Source organism: Lygodium microphyllum, chromosome 9, assembly GCF_053477565.2.
Source record: "Lygodium microphyllum isolate KBCC chromosome 9, Lygodium_microphyllum_v1.1.10, whole genome shotgun sequence".
NCBI classification, from domain to species: domain Eukaryota; kingdom Viridiplantae; phylum Streptophyta; class Polypodiopsida; order Schizaeales; family Lygodiaceae; genus Lygodium; species Lygodium microphyllum.
The window spans coordinates 118,279,778-118,295,053 of NC_141143.1; the positions used below are offsets into that span (position 1 = coordinate 118,279,778).

At 44.7% G+C, this 15,276-nt stretch overlaps 1 protein-coding gene across 1 annotated transcript; it reads right to left on the reverse strand.

Annotated features, from left to right (window-relative positions):
* Nucleotides 1-365: 365 nt before the first annotated feature.
* LOC148031480 (uncharacterized) lies at nt 366-905 on the reverse strand. The gene is made up of 2 exons (XM_087685760.1): nt 860-905; nt 366-752 (listed from the first exon to the last, which is right to left on the reverse strand). The coding sequence occupies exon 2, from the start codon at nt 735-737 to the stop codon at nt 366-368; it is 372 nt and encodes a 123-aa protein (XP_087541886.1). The 5' UTR covers nt 738-752; nt 860-905.
* Between the last annotated feature and the right edge of the window lie 14,371 nt (nt 906-15,276).

A 15,276-nucleotide genomic window follows, 5' to 3' on the forward strand; every position in this document is an offset into this window, starting at 1 on the left:
AACAGCGCGTGTATATGCGCCAAGTTACGAGCGCGTGTATGGTCGTGTATAGTTACAGCAGTATCAGGCGCGTGTATAATTGCATGTGAGGGCGCGTGTATTTGCGCGTTAAGTCTGTCATAATACATGCTCTGTTACACGCGACACAGAGCCTAACTACAGAAATCCATTTCTTTTCAAAACAGAAAACCATTAAGTTTTAAAAATGTCATTGTGCATTGCAGTGTTTACAAACCATTACAAAATCCCACTACATGCACTTACAACAACGTAATATATTGAAAAATATATCTTCATATGGTTATTGAAAGACAAAGTATACAATAGAAATGTCATGAATTTGGAACAATACAGTGATGGATTGGTTAGGGTTCGATCTCATCTTCAATAAGATCCATCCTTGCCAAACGATCAACATCAATATCCATTTGATCAATTTGTAAGGCTACGATTAAATTTATTCTACTATCGCTATTTTTCCCATTGATAATGATACCGATGCCTTGATCATTCTCATCATCATCACCATCATCCTCAATGGAAGGGTCATCCTCATGATCATGAGAAATGGCACGCTCATCCTCATTATCATGATCATCTACATTGGCATGTTCGACATCATCTTCTTTGCGGCTTGCCACATCCTCCATATGCTCCATATCAGTGAATGTATTATACATTACTTTGGAACGTGGTGCAATAGGGATGACATACCACCATTTACTGTCATGCACCATTGGCAGATAGATAACCTGCTCAAATACACATAATTCATTAATTAATTAGCATATCAAAAGTCAAGGGGTGCGCGAGCTTAAATATATATGTACATGAAACACATTTGTAAAAAAATGCATACCTGCTCACATTGTTGTGGCAATACGAGCCTATCTTTCTTTGTTTGCCAAAACTTTGTAGAGTCAATAGTTACATAGCCACTTGCATGGCGTTTTATCGTTGCGTTAGGCCCTTTTTCCACCACGTTCATTTGCCATTTGACATCCAAAACATACACAAAGAAGCGGCGAAAGTCAAGTCTGTATATGTCTTGGATTGTGCCACAATAATCATCCATTTTTCCATTGGCTCCCTCAAAGCTACTAATGACACCACAATCTTGTGTATTCCTCTTTTCATCTATTCTTTGTGTTCGAAAATGCTTGCCTTCACACCATATAGCATTGAACATAGTGCACTGGACCAAAATATAAGCAATATCTATGTAAGCAATTAATGTGAATAAATATGAAAAGCCAATCACTTACAAAGAATGCAAATTTACATTTGTTCTATGTACCTTTAACATGCATCCTCGTGCATACTCCCATTCTTCCGCCGTGATATGCAGCCCCTCATCTCTCTCTGCTCTCTCCATTTCCTCATGCAACCAATCAACATGAATATCATTCGGAAGTGTTGCTAGATGCTTAGGGTACGCCTTACGAGAGCCATGTTGCCTCCGAAAGAGAGCTCTGTCTGCTTGCCTTTTTGTCTTTGCATCCTCGTATCTTGTAACCCATCTGCTCATCACATCACTATTAAGGATGCAAGTGAAATTAAGATCATCAATCAATGTTCTCTCAATTACTTTGCTCTGTCCTTTTCCTTGAGGCACAATAGACGTCATCCTCAAGTCCTCTTCATTGCTCCATAGTCGCGGCAAAGAGCTATCCACCTGATCAAGAAATTCTGATATATATACAAGAGACTCTTGTATCAACCAACCCTCAGCCATGCTTCCTTCGGGCCTTGCACTTTGCCTCACAAAGTCTTTTAAGGTCTTCATGAAGCGCTCTAGGAAGAACATCCAACGGGCATGCACAGTGCCACATAAAGCAATTTCATCCACTAAATGCACAATGAGATGTAGTTGACTTGTGAGAATGGTTCGCGGAAAAGTCTCCTCTACCATACAAACCACCTCCACTGCCATAACACGCGCATCATCCAATGTGGCTGGATCAATTGCTTTGGAACTAACATATCTGAAAAATAAATGCACAGTACGTTATACCTCATGCACATTCATTTTGCAAGGTATAATGAAGGGTGATCTTACATGGGATTTACATACCTCACAAGCTCGCCCATCTTATAAATACATCTTTTCAAACTCCTGTCTGCACAATGGTCGATGCTAGTAGGTAGTATGAACTATGCACATAAGAGCACATGTATATTTGGGTTAGGGCATTACAAAATTTAATTTCAACCTACAATAATTGGAAAACACTTACTTGGAGCATCTTGTGCCAATCGTGGGACTTCAACCCATGTAGTTGCTCAACCCCTCTTTTCTTAGTGGTTGTAAACGCTCCCTTCAACGATCTCATGCATCCAGTGGGAGTACGCAAAGTGGTGATGGCTTGCTTTACCTGCTTCTCCTCCTTCTTTGATATAATCCAGGGAGCAGGCGGAAGACGAACGTGCCCACCCTCCTCTCGTGGCCAAGCTTGACGCATACGTCCTGCGACCTGCAAGTCCTCCCGTACGCTAACATTGTCTCTTTTACCAATAACATGTTCCCAAATACTAGATCCCACATTCTTGAAGATGTGCATGGGATCAAGAAGATGGTTGATCTTGAGATGGGTCCAATATGGTAGCCGGAAAAAAATGGAGTACCTACACAAGGGATTGCAGACTGTCATCTTTATTCCAACTTTAGAGACTACACAAAACAAGATTGAAAACAATGGAGATGTACCTGTTCATGCCATCTGGAGGAAGAACATTTGAAGACTCCCAAATACGCTTCCAATCTTTTGCACGAAGTGTCTGTGGATGAATGTTCCTCTTACTAGGAGCATATTTAGGGTGATCTGATGGGAGAAATCGATGATGATTATCGAATATGGTCTTACACAAACCATCAGCATACTCATGTACCAATGAAGGGCCACATATAGGACATGCATGTTTACCCGATGTCCTCAAACCTGTTAAAATAAAAAAAAAGTTAGAATAATAAAGTCAATAGTTATAATTGATATAGCTAGTAGTATTAGAGTCGGGAGGTAGTTAGAATTCTTACCAGAACAATCGCTGTATCCTGGAAAGTCATGCATTGTCCACATCAACACTGCTTTTAAGTCGAAGTGTCGAGAGGAGGGAGGCCTACTAATGTCCACTACCGCAACACCTCTCCATAGTTCCTCCAACTCATCAATCAACGGTTCAAGATAAACATCCATATGCTTGACTTTATGTTTCCCTGGAATCAGAAGGGATAACATAAGATGTCCCTTCTTGATCGCCATTGATGGTGGAAGGTTGTAATTCACCAACACAACCGGCCACACGCTGTATGCGGTGCTCTTGAAACCAAACGGATTCACTCCATCCATACCTAGGCCAAGTCTCAAGTTTCTGGGCTCTGTTTTAAAGCTGGGCCACTCATCTTCAATATGCTTCCAAGCAGGAGTGTCTGCAGGAATTCTCCACATGCCATCATCTGATCGATGCGAGGAATGCCATGACATGAGCTCTGCTATGGATTTGCACTTGAACATGTGTTTGATGCGAGGAATTAACGGAAAGTGTTGCAAGACTTTACGAGGTACATCAAAACTCTTCACATCTGTTCTATACCTTGCTTCACCACAAGTGGGACACTGTCGAGCCTCCTTATGCGTCCCACGAAAGAGAATGCAATCATTGACTCATGCATGTATGAGATCATAATCCAATCCTCCAAGAGATGTCACATAGCGCCTCGCTTTGTCTCTTGAGGTGGGTAGTCTATTCCCCTTTGGAAGCATGTTTGATAATAGCCTGCATCCAATATCATCAATTAGCCCATAACCCTAAACCCTATACTGTAAACCAAAAACCACTAACTCAAATTTGCAAGTTACAATGCTTACTTCAATAATGCGTCAAGACTTGCATTGCTCCATCCATAAACTGTTTGTATATTGAGCAGTTCAAGTGAAGCACGTAAAATAGAGAATGTGCACCCTTCAAAAACCGGTGTCGATGAAGCGTTGTAGAGATGCTCTTGTTCCATATCATTGTCGTCCACACCTTTGCGATCATCCCTAAAAAGATTCCGCACCATGTCATCAAACACTTCCTCTTCCACAACTTCGTGGGGTGCAGGGCTATTGTCATCCCTTTCCCACTCATCTCCGACAACAGATCCCGAAGCTCCAGCATCATCTCGTCGACGCTTTACATGCTCTCGCCGTGCGTATGGCACCATGTTAGGGTGTGGTACTGCATCCTGCTTCAATCACAGTATATATATTACAACGCGCTCCATTAATTTGCACACCATGAGTTATTTTAATACTTTCAATTCACATCTTCTCACCTCTAAACCTATTTGAATCCATTCTCCATACATCGAGATGTGATTCAATGTAATTCGACGCGCTCGTAGAATGCACCCTTGACATCGATTACACGTACACTTGATCCTTTGTGCCAGCCACACGTCGCGATCACGATGACGCATTGTCTCATCCTCACCAGAACTGCTTGAAGAGGATGATGACATGCTATGTCCAAAATAACCAATACAGAAGTAGGATCAGTTTTTAGTGAAATCATACACATCCTATGCCTCTTTCAAAAGCCCTCTTTCAAAACACTTCTTCTTCTTCTTTCTTTGTCGCTACAGTACCTCTGCCTCCAGCTCTTCCAAACCCCCGAACCTGCCTCTTCCAACCAGCCTTCTCCCTCTTGGACTACCCAAAAGAAGCAAAGGGTGCAGACAATACAGAAAGGGAGAGAGAAGCAAGAATCAACGAACTCACTTTTCAAAGACTTTTCAAAGAGGTTGGTTGTCGTTTGTTTGTTTTGGCAAATCTGTCGCTTTCTTTCTTTCCACCCGTGCTATGTGTACTTGAAAGCGACAGAGGATAGAATTTATAAGTACATCTGACCGTTTCGGTGGTCGGTCCCTTTCAAAATTTTTATCGTCGGTACCGCGTGTAGCAGCGCGTGTAGACTCGCGTCTGGTCTGTGTGCACAGACAGTACACGCGATTTTACACGCGGTTCTTTTCACGGGCCGGTACACGCGCTGTGTCTGTTCATTTTTTTCTCGAGTTTGAGCTGCAAATTTGGGCACCATGTCTGTTCATTCTTTACTCTTGAGTTTTAGCTGCAAGTTTGGACTTGGATTGCGGTGTTTTTCATGAATTTCGTCACTAATTCGAAATGAACTTCTTCTTTTAGCTTATGATCTTCTACTAATTCGATGTCCGTCAAGATAGAGGAAAGAGAGAGGAAGGAATTCACACGCATTCTATATGTGCTTAACTATTTCTCTCTTGACCGATATGGTCCGTTAAGATAGAGGAAATAGAGAAGAAGGAATTCACACACATTGTATATGTGCTTAACTATTTATTTCTTGACAAACGACATCCGTCAAGATAGAGGAAAGAGAGAAGAAGGAACCCTTGTGTATGTGTTTAGTCATTTCTCCCTTGATGGACAATGTCCGTCAAGATAGAGGAAAGAGTTTTTGTTTTTCATGAATTTCGTCACTAATTCGAAATGAACTTCTTCTTTTGGCTTATGATCTTCTACTAATTCGATGTTTGGTATTGTAAGAGATATGTTTATTTTCTAGAATGGTAGATATATGTTGTAGGTTATATATTGTAGGAGATATATTGAGGAGATATATTGTAGGAGATATGTTTATTTTTTATATGCATGTTTTGCTTGGTTCATTGAGGCGGAATTTCGACGCTTTGCAGATTCTTCATGGATCCAGGCTCTTCCTCCGATCCGTGGGCATACGCCACTTGGATGATGGAGATGATAAACCATTTTGGGCGCCATCCTAATCCAGTGGAGCTGAGAGAGTATATGTATGCCCATCCTCCTCCTAGACTCCCACGTCACACCGCGCCCCCAAGTACACAAGCCTCTCCACTGCCGTCTACGCCTGTGAGTCCGGCGAGACGTACCCCTGCGCATACACGCTCACCGATGAGACACACCCCTGCACGGACACACTCACGCACACCCTCCTCTGTACCGTCACGTGAGGGCTCACGGCCACCATCAGGTGCTCCCTCACAGCCACAGTCACGTACACAGTCACGTGCAGCCACCCCTAGTCATGGCTACTCCCGCAGTACAGATGAGAGCCAACGCCGCAGTAGGGAGAGCGGGAGTGGAGGATGCGGCGGGTGCTTTGGTGGGGGGGGTAGTAGGGCACGCGGTGAGAGAGGGCATGGAGGGAGGCATGTACGAGGAGACAGTGAGGAGTCGGAGGAGGCGAGAGAGGTGGAGGGAGAGATTTTCTACGATGTTACGGATAGGGGCGGGGTAGTCATGGATGCGAGAGGGAAAGAGGTGATGGAGTATATGCGGGGGGTAGTTTCAAACATGTATAGAAACTGTTTTGTAAAATTTAGAGATCAGGATAGCCGGTTAGTTAGGGAGGTCCTAGATAGTGTACATAGTCGGTACCCCAATCCCCCACAAGCGACATTCTCGGATGTATAGGGAAGGACGCGAATAAGGGAGATCTTAAGTAATAAAAGATCTGACCTTAAGAAACTCGCGTACGATGATGGGGTGAATGTAGCTGCGGGTGGCTATCCTTGTGAGAAACCTGCCACTGCCCACAAACGCGAGTGGAAGGAGGCAAAGAAGCGCGCAGAGGGAGGCGTGAAGAGCAGGCAGCATGTGGAGGCACGACGGATCCAGATGGAGACCATTGGATCGTCACATTTCGGATCTGGCGGCGTCGAGTCGTGGGAGGCAGAGTTCGTAAGTAACTTGCCTCTTTATTTGATTGTTTGCCAAATTAATTGATTCTATGATTGTTTTGATCTTACAAACTATCTTGATTATGTTACAGCGACGGGTTATGGGGAGGAGGCCCACAGCCCACGAGACTGGGTATGCTCGCCGCAATAGCAGACGTGACACGTGGGCCATCTTCAGAAACGAGGGACGTATTACGGATGCGCAGTTTGACGCGGCCGTGAGACCATACGGTCGACAGGTACTTGAAAACTCTAAATGAATGATTTCGGTTTATTTAATTACATATATATGTATACTTACATACGGTATATTTCTTGAACAGGCACAAGCTGCTGATGCTCCTGCCCCTGATGATCCAGCCGCCACTGCTGATGTTCGTGCCACTGCTCCTGGTGGAGGCGAGCACCACTCATCGGAATATACCGATGCGAGCTCCTCTGATCATGGAGAGAGCACAGGGTCCTCATCATCCTCTGATTAGCTTTCAGAATACTGTAGGATGTGGTTGTACAAAATTTTTTTGTAACTGAAGCCATGGGCTTTTTTGCACCTAGCTCCCTATTTGACTTTGTATATATTTGTTCCTAATTAAAGCCATGGGCTATTTTGACATATGGACTCCCTTGTACACAAATGTATCATGTATTGACAATGTATTGAATCGTGAGTCTTGAGTCGTGTATTAAGTTTTAGATAGTAATATTGAATCGTGTATTCATAGAGAGTGAGTCTTGATTCGTGTCTTGAAATCTAAATCGCTCTTTTTTTATGGTGCAATGCACCAAAAAAAAATCCAGAGAGTGCCTTTGGGTGGCTGGATGCTGGAATAGCATCCAGGCACCCAAAAGCACTCTCTGGAATTTTTTTTCCCTCTGTAATCGCGTGTATAAGCGCGTGTCATCTGTCAAAATCGCGTATATTTGCGCGGATAGTCTGTTAGATTCGCGTGTAAATTTGCAGCAAAACTGCGCAGAACGCTTGTATGGGGTCGTGTATTCGCGCGACTGACTGTCACTGTACACGCACTTTTACGCGCATGTCTCTGGCCGCGATGATACACGCGCTATTACACGGGCCCGACACTTTTTTTCCCAAGTCATTTTGTGCGGCTAGGAGCGCGGGTATGAGCCCGATCCCTTGTAGTGATTGGACCTAGAGGAAAGATTGAGCTACCCCATGCACCTTTGATGTTGTCAAAGAATGAGGAAAAAATAGTGAAGGAACAAAGATGTAGCTTTCGAACACCCACAAGATGTATGAGATGTCTCAAGGGAGCCTTCATAAAGAAAAAGAAAAGAGATGTGGAGCAACTATCTGGTTTGAAGTCCCATGATTGGCACAAAATGATTCAAGTAAGGGTATCTCTAACCATGAATATAGTAATTAGTGGAGTAACTATGTGTAAACTTTGGGGTATGATGACTTTTTCCTCAACTAATCATTTGATCTATGAATATTGTTTACATTCAGTTCGTACTTCCTACTAGCATATCCCATTGTGTATCCAAAGATATACGTGATATCATTTACAAGATGGGAGAGCTTGTGAGGTGTGCATACATTGTATTTTTTCATTATATATCTTTGAATTTCTACACAAAAATAAACAATTCTCAAATACATCCTGACAGATACGTGAGCTTGAAGGAAATTGATCCAAACACATTGCAAGATGCTCGAGTATTATCTATTGAGGTGGTTTGTTTGGTGGAGGAAATTTTTTCTCGATCCATTTTGACTACTCAATTACATTTACTCGTACATTTGATTGATGAGATCGCACTTTGTGGGGCAGTTCATGCAAGGTGGATGTTTTTTCTTGAGCGCTTCATGAAAACCTTGAAAGATTTTGTGAGGCAAAAAGCACGGCCTGAGGGAAGCATGGCTGAGGGTTGGTTAGTGCAATCATCCCTTGTTTATATCTCTGAATATCTTGCTGAAGTGGACCCCTCTCAACCACGACAATGGAAAGATGATGAAGACTTGATGAAGATTGTGGTGTCCTTACTCACTTCAAGGATGCCAATGGTACTATGGAAGGTTATTGTGGCTTGATTCAAGATATTCTGAAGCTTGACTTCAGACGATTCTTTATATATGTACTGGATGTGAAGTGGTTTAAACGAAGAAGGTCCTATTGTTCAAGACCGCGAGTCGTATCTTAATCAGCGTGTCCCATGTCCTTGCTCTCAATGCAAGTTGGCAATTAGACGAAAACGCCGATTGTCTATAGAACACGTACGACGATTTGGCGAGTTTCAACCTGAGATTATTGATCAGGCGATTGCAGATTTTCAGCAAACGGTATTTTCAAGTTAGCATTTTTCATGCATTGTACTCTCAAGCTAATTGAAAACCATACACAATAAGATTGGGTCTTGTTGGCAAATTTTGTGTCCAGGGGGGTGATGTCTCGACCCAAGGGGGAGTGCACCCTTTGCGGCCAATTAGAAGAGTTCGTGGACGTGAGATGGATGGATGGCAGGAGTCAATAGACCACTCGCAAGGCCCATCTATATCGTCAATGCCAGAGGAGACAGACAACCTTCCCGACTTGCCTACAATCTTGGAGCCTGAGATGGAGGCAATGATCGATGCATTGATTCCCATGGATGTTGAGACATCTGACCCGCTTAGAGAGGAAGCATCCATACCATTATATGATGGGTGCCGAGTATCTCGGTTGAAGACATTGCTTGCACTCTTAAGTGTGCAAGCGAAATACGGTTGGAGCGATACGAGTGTGACTGAGTTATTCAGGTACCTTGCATACAGACTTCATTGTTTTTTTTAAAAACAGTATTATTGTAAATATGGATGGATTTTTCAAGGTGTTTTATGATGTTTTCAGGTTATTGAAATATCATATATTGCCACCTGTAAACACCATGCCTGAGTCTCGTGATGATGCACGACATGTTTTACGGAAGCTTGGCATGGACTACAATAACATCCATGCATGTATCAACGACTGCATATTGTTTCGAGATGAATACGAGACTATGGAGACATGTCCAAAGTGTGGTGCTCACAGGTATCGACAGGACTTGCAAGGGCAGACCATCCCTCAAAAAGTCCTCAGACACTTTCCGCTCATCCCCCGCATAAACCACATGTTTCGCACGTCTGCCATGGCAAGCTTGACAACATGGCATGTGCAGAATAGGTCTACGGATGGAGTGCAACGAATATCAGCAGATTCGCGCGCATGGAGCCACATTGACTTTACCTTCCCAGGCTTTGCGCGAGAGCCAAGGAATCTTCGGCTCGGTCTCGCCATGGATGGTGTGAACCCATTCGGTCTGCGCTCGACTTCTTACAGTGTGTGGCCTATAGTGCTTGTCAACTACAACATTCCTCCATGGCTTTCTACGAAGAAAGGACATCTCATCCTTAGCTTGCTCGTCCCGGGCCACTACAAAGTAAAAAATATGGACGTGTATCTTCGTCCATTAGTCGATGAGCTTAAGATTTTGTGGGAGGAGGGGGTCACGGTGCAAGATATGAGCAGGCGCGATGGTCGGCGGTCAGCCAACATTCGAGCCATTCTCATGTGGACGATGCATGACTTTCCGGGATTGGGAGAGTGCTCAGGTGAGCAGACCTTTGTTCACGCCGGTAATATCTATATTTTATTTCATTCAATCAAGTATTCACTAGGTCGTGGATCGCCTTGCAGGTCTCGTTACCTCAGGTTATCATGCATGTCCATTGTGTGGGCCACAGTTAGACTCTCGAAGGTCACGAACCATGAAGAAGATGATATATCAAGGACACGCCACTTTCTTGCCGGAGGATCATGAACTCAGGGAAGGTTTTCTTGGACGACCTCCAGCACGTATGAACGCTGCAAGCTGGTACGAGCTAAAAATGGTAAACCCGGAATCACATCCAAATGGAATGCGACGGTTCTCAGTTTTCTACGAGTTGCCATATTGGACCCACTTACAGGTCAACCACTTGTTGGATCCCATGCATATTTTCAAAAATGTGGGCAGCTTGCTATGGGACCACATCACAGGAAAGAGAGACACTATAGGGTCACGAATGGATTTAAAGGAGGTAGGTAAGATGGAGGCGCTTTGGCCGCAGTCGAGTGCTGAAGGGGGAGTGCAGCTTCCTCGCGCTCCCTGGGTTTTGTCTACCAAAGAAGAGCGCATTGTGAAGCAAGTAATCAAGTCTATCCGCACTCCGACGGGTATGATGCGTTCTCTCAGGTCCGCATTTTCTAAAGATGACCAAATGTCTGGGCTAAAATCCCATGATTGGCATAAGATATGTCAGGTTTGTGAACAGAATGGATTTTAATTAGTGTGGACATTTTGAAATTTGAAAAGTGACTATTATTCTTAATGCTTTCTCATTTGTGGCAGTTTGTCCTACCGATCGCGATCGCGGGATGCCTAACTCCAGAAATTCGCGGGGCCATTTACAAGCTGTCGACTTTGGTGCAATGGATCTCACAGAAAGAGATTAAGACGTCCTCTATTGAATCCGCAAGGCGGGGAGCAGTTGAGACGGTCTGTCTCTTTGAGAAATACCTCCCCACTAGCATGCTCACGATACAAGTTCACCTTCTTGTGCATCTTGTGGACGAAATGGAGATTGTCGGACCTGTCCATACGCGATGGATGTTCTTCCTGGAGCGCTTCATGAAAACCCTGAAAGGCTTTGTGCGACAACGAGCTCGTCCGGAAGGTAGCATGGCGGAGGGTTGGTTGGTGTCAGAGGCATTAGTGCATATCTCACAATGGCTACCAACGGTGGAACCAGACAATGAAATGCTATGGACGCTCAAGGACGATGACAGGCTGACTGGAGATGTGGTGGTTGGAAATGGGGTAGAAAAAAGAATGGATGCCTCAATGGAAGAGAAAGTGAATCGCTTTTGTATGTTGCACCATGCCTCCATGGAGACGTGGCTCGCCAAGTACCAGATTGCAAGGCAAGATCGAGAGGAAGCGCGAGCTGAATTCCGACGCAGTACGCGTCACCGACCGATTCGATATCCCGAAGGCATGGAGGAGATGCCGCGGTTTATGTCAACACGATGGTTGCATGGAGCCTTGATCGCAGCATCCAGCGAAGGGGCAGAGGTCTCAATGGAGGAGTGGGAGTTCTCGAGGGGATGTAGTCCAAAGGTAATGAGGGGTTTAGAATGTGTCGTATCTGAATTTGTTTGCTACATCTAATTTGAGTGTTTCAATGTGCAGTACAAAATATATAGTGCAGCGTGGTCGCGCGGACGGCATTTTCGGGTGGAGCGTATTGACAAAATGCGCTCCACAATGGACTGTGGTGTCATGGCAAGGTTTGAGCAAGAGAGCCGGCGACAAGCAACGGATCCGAACACGGTTGTGGATGAGATGGAGTATTTTGGGAATTTGCAAAGTATTATTACGGTGGATTACCGTAGCTTCTCCATGATAATATTCGATGTGCAGTGGTTCAAACTCGTACTTGGAGGAGCTGGCGCAACGGTTCGACGAGGTCCATCTGGATTTCTCGAAATAGATTCCGAAAAAAAATGGATGGATTTGCGCGACACCTTTGTGTTGCCGGCACATTGTGAACAGGTAATCTTCTAGTCATTTGCTTGCTAATTGTAATACGACATGCTTTATGTCACAATGGTTTGAAGACGGTTTGTAAGTGTTTGTGAACAAGTAATCTTCTATCCAAATCCCCGACAACCTCGATGGTGGTATGTTATACCTTCAACTCCTAGAGGTGCGAGAGTATACGATCAAAGCGATGTTCCAAGCATAGATGAAGAATATATGCAAATAGAGGGATCGAAATTACAAGGGGTGGAGGCCACCGCAAGCTTGGAGCCCGCATCGGCTAACAATGATGGAAATACAGAAGTCGTAGAATTTTTTGAGAACGAGGCAGACTCGTTCTTTTGTGGTGACATGTCTATCGACCTTCTAGTGTATGCAGAGTTATGTCAGGAGATTAACATGGGACCATAGAATACTTCATTCTTGGAGAATTGTATTACTCAATTCGTTGTTTAAATCTTCCATAAAGGTAGATAAGATATGCATTTTAAGATGGATTTTTCAAAAATGATTTATATTAATGCGCTTTGTATAGTTTCAATTGATTATTCTAACATTATTTTTTATCTCTGCAGGTATCTTTATTTTCAGGATGAGTCGAGGGATGAGCGATGAGGAGTTTCAGGAGATGATGGCACGTATGTCTCTAGATCAGCTCGCGAGATTCAGAGAGATAGCAGATCAGGAGCTGTCTCGTTCTTCGTCAGGGCGCTCTGCTAGATCAGCTTCAGTGCGATCAGATGCTTCAGCTTCGAGTAGACGATCTCGACGCTCGCGACTTGGGCCAGAGGGAGGGACTGCGACTGCAGGAGGATCAGGGGGGTGCTGCTGTGGAGACACGGACGCGGTGTCTCCGTCTCGTCGTTCAGCTAGAGCTCGGTCACCTCCAGGATTTGTCACACCTGTGGGGACGTCCACTCCAGTTACTCCGGCTTTTGCGCAGCCATCGGCAGATGTCACGCCTTTTGGTGGCACTCCTTTTGGTGGCACCCCCTCAGGTGGCACTCCTTTTGGTGGCACCCCTTTCAGTGGCACTCCGGGAGAGGGTACCCCCGTCGGTAAAGCGGATGTTCAGGGGTCTCCTGGATATGCCCAGGAGCGTGGACGGAGATGGGAGAGGGCCCATACGAGGCACACTCCTAGGGATTATGGATACCTAGTGGATGGCAGGTCAGGAGCTATCATCATGAATGATGAGGGGAGGAGGGTGATAGCTCGCATGAGGGAGTTGTGCCAACAAGTTTTTCGGCACAACGTCCTGGATCATTGGAGGAACATACCGGAGGGGAGCAAGGAGTACATAGTAGCATCCTTGCATGAGGAGTTCCCGGTGCCAGCCGCAGTGGATAGATTCTCTACGGGCTGGATGATGGATTGCATGCGTGCATACATGTCACATAGACGATCCGACGCACGCAAGGCAATCAAGAGTGGGGCTCCAAAGCCCGAGTGGTTAGATGCAGAGGACTGGCGCCGACTGAGGGAGGAGGCTACAAATTCGCCAGGACGTTGGAGTCAGCAGCGGGAGGCGGCGAGGGCACGAATCGAGGCCGGATCGGTACATCATCTTGGGAGTGGCGGCCACAGGACATATTTGGAGGACTTTGTAAGTTTCTCTTTTGTTTTGCTTATTTGTTTTTTTGAGATATTATTTGTACTGACAATCATATTTCTAACAGTTAGCATTTTGTTTTCTTTGCAGCACTCCATTACAAATCGTGATCCGCAAGGCCTTGAGACTCAATATGCAGAGAGGCATGGTCTCAGATCATTGATCGACCGATTGTACAGACGCGGCGGCCCAGTAAGTCTCTCATCTTTCATGTCTGTAGTTACCATGAGATATTTGAATGCATTATTGTATAGTGGATTGATATGTTGTTTCTTTTTCTGCAGAATCCGTTTGATGCTCCTTTGCAGAGGGACGAGCTTTCGGGGGACGACGATTTGTAGCTCGCCCTCGGATCCTTAGCGCTCACATACCTTTAGTTTTTAGTCGCCCGATCTATGTAGACATTTTCTATGTATAAGTGATATTGTTTTATGATTGTACCAATCGCATTTTATGCGATATCATGTATTTATTTCATCTATCAGTTTTATGATTTCAGTATAGATTCTTTTTGTTTGCAAACGCTTTGTATGCAGCAGTGCAGAAACTATTTTGTATGGCTCTCATACAGCACACAGTGCTATATGTGGCAGGGCAGCTTGCTGCCCTGCCACAAATTTTTTTTTTCCTCTGTTACCGTTGCTATTTGCGTCGCAAATTTATTGCAGGCGTCGCTATTGTCGTCGCTATCAGCGTCGCAAATTCTCTGTAACCGTCGCTATATGCGTCGCTATTTGCGTCGCTATATACGTCGCAAATGCGACGCATATAGCGACGCATATAGCGACGCAAATAGCGACGATTCCATGGCGTCGTCAATAACGACGCTTTTTGCGACAACGGGGGCAAATTTTGTTGTTTGTATTTTCGTCGCTTTAAACGTCGCTATAAGGTCTATATCTTGTAGTGGTGATTACCTATGTATTACCTAAGCCCCCTTCCCTCTCCCCTAGTGTGTTACCTAAACCCATGTATTACCATGGCTTGTCCCTAAACCCATGTATTACCGCCCCCACTCCCACTCCCCCTCCCTCCTGATGCGTAAACCCCCTCTCTATGAACTTCCCCTTGAAATAGAAAGTATGAAGTTCATTCTTATACTTCACTCTTTTTGACATGTAGACATGTGAACTTCCTTTCTCCATAGGAATGGCTCATAAAAAGTAAACTATGCGACACCATTCAATCTAGGGAAAAGCCAAAAGCACCCACCATGGCACAAATGAGAACTTCCAAACGTCTTATGCCACGAGGGCCCATCCTCAACCTCTTGGCCAAGTCACTTATATATCAATCACAAGGAGGACCATGCTCAAGAAGTACAATGAGGAATGTGCTCAAGAATTAGGAGGATGATGACACC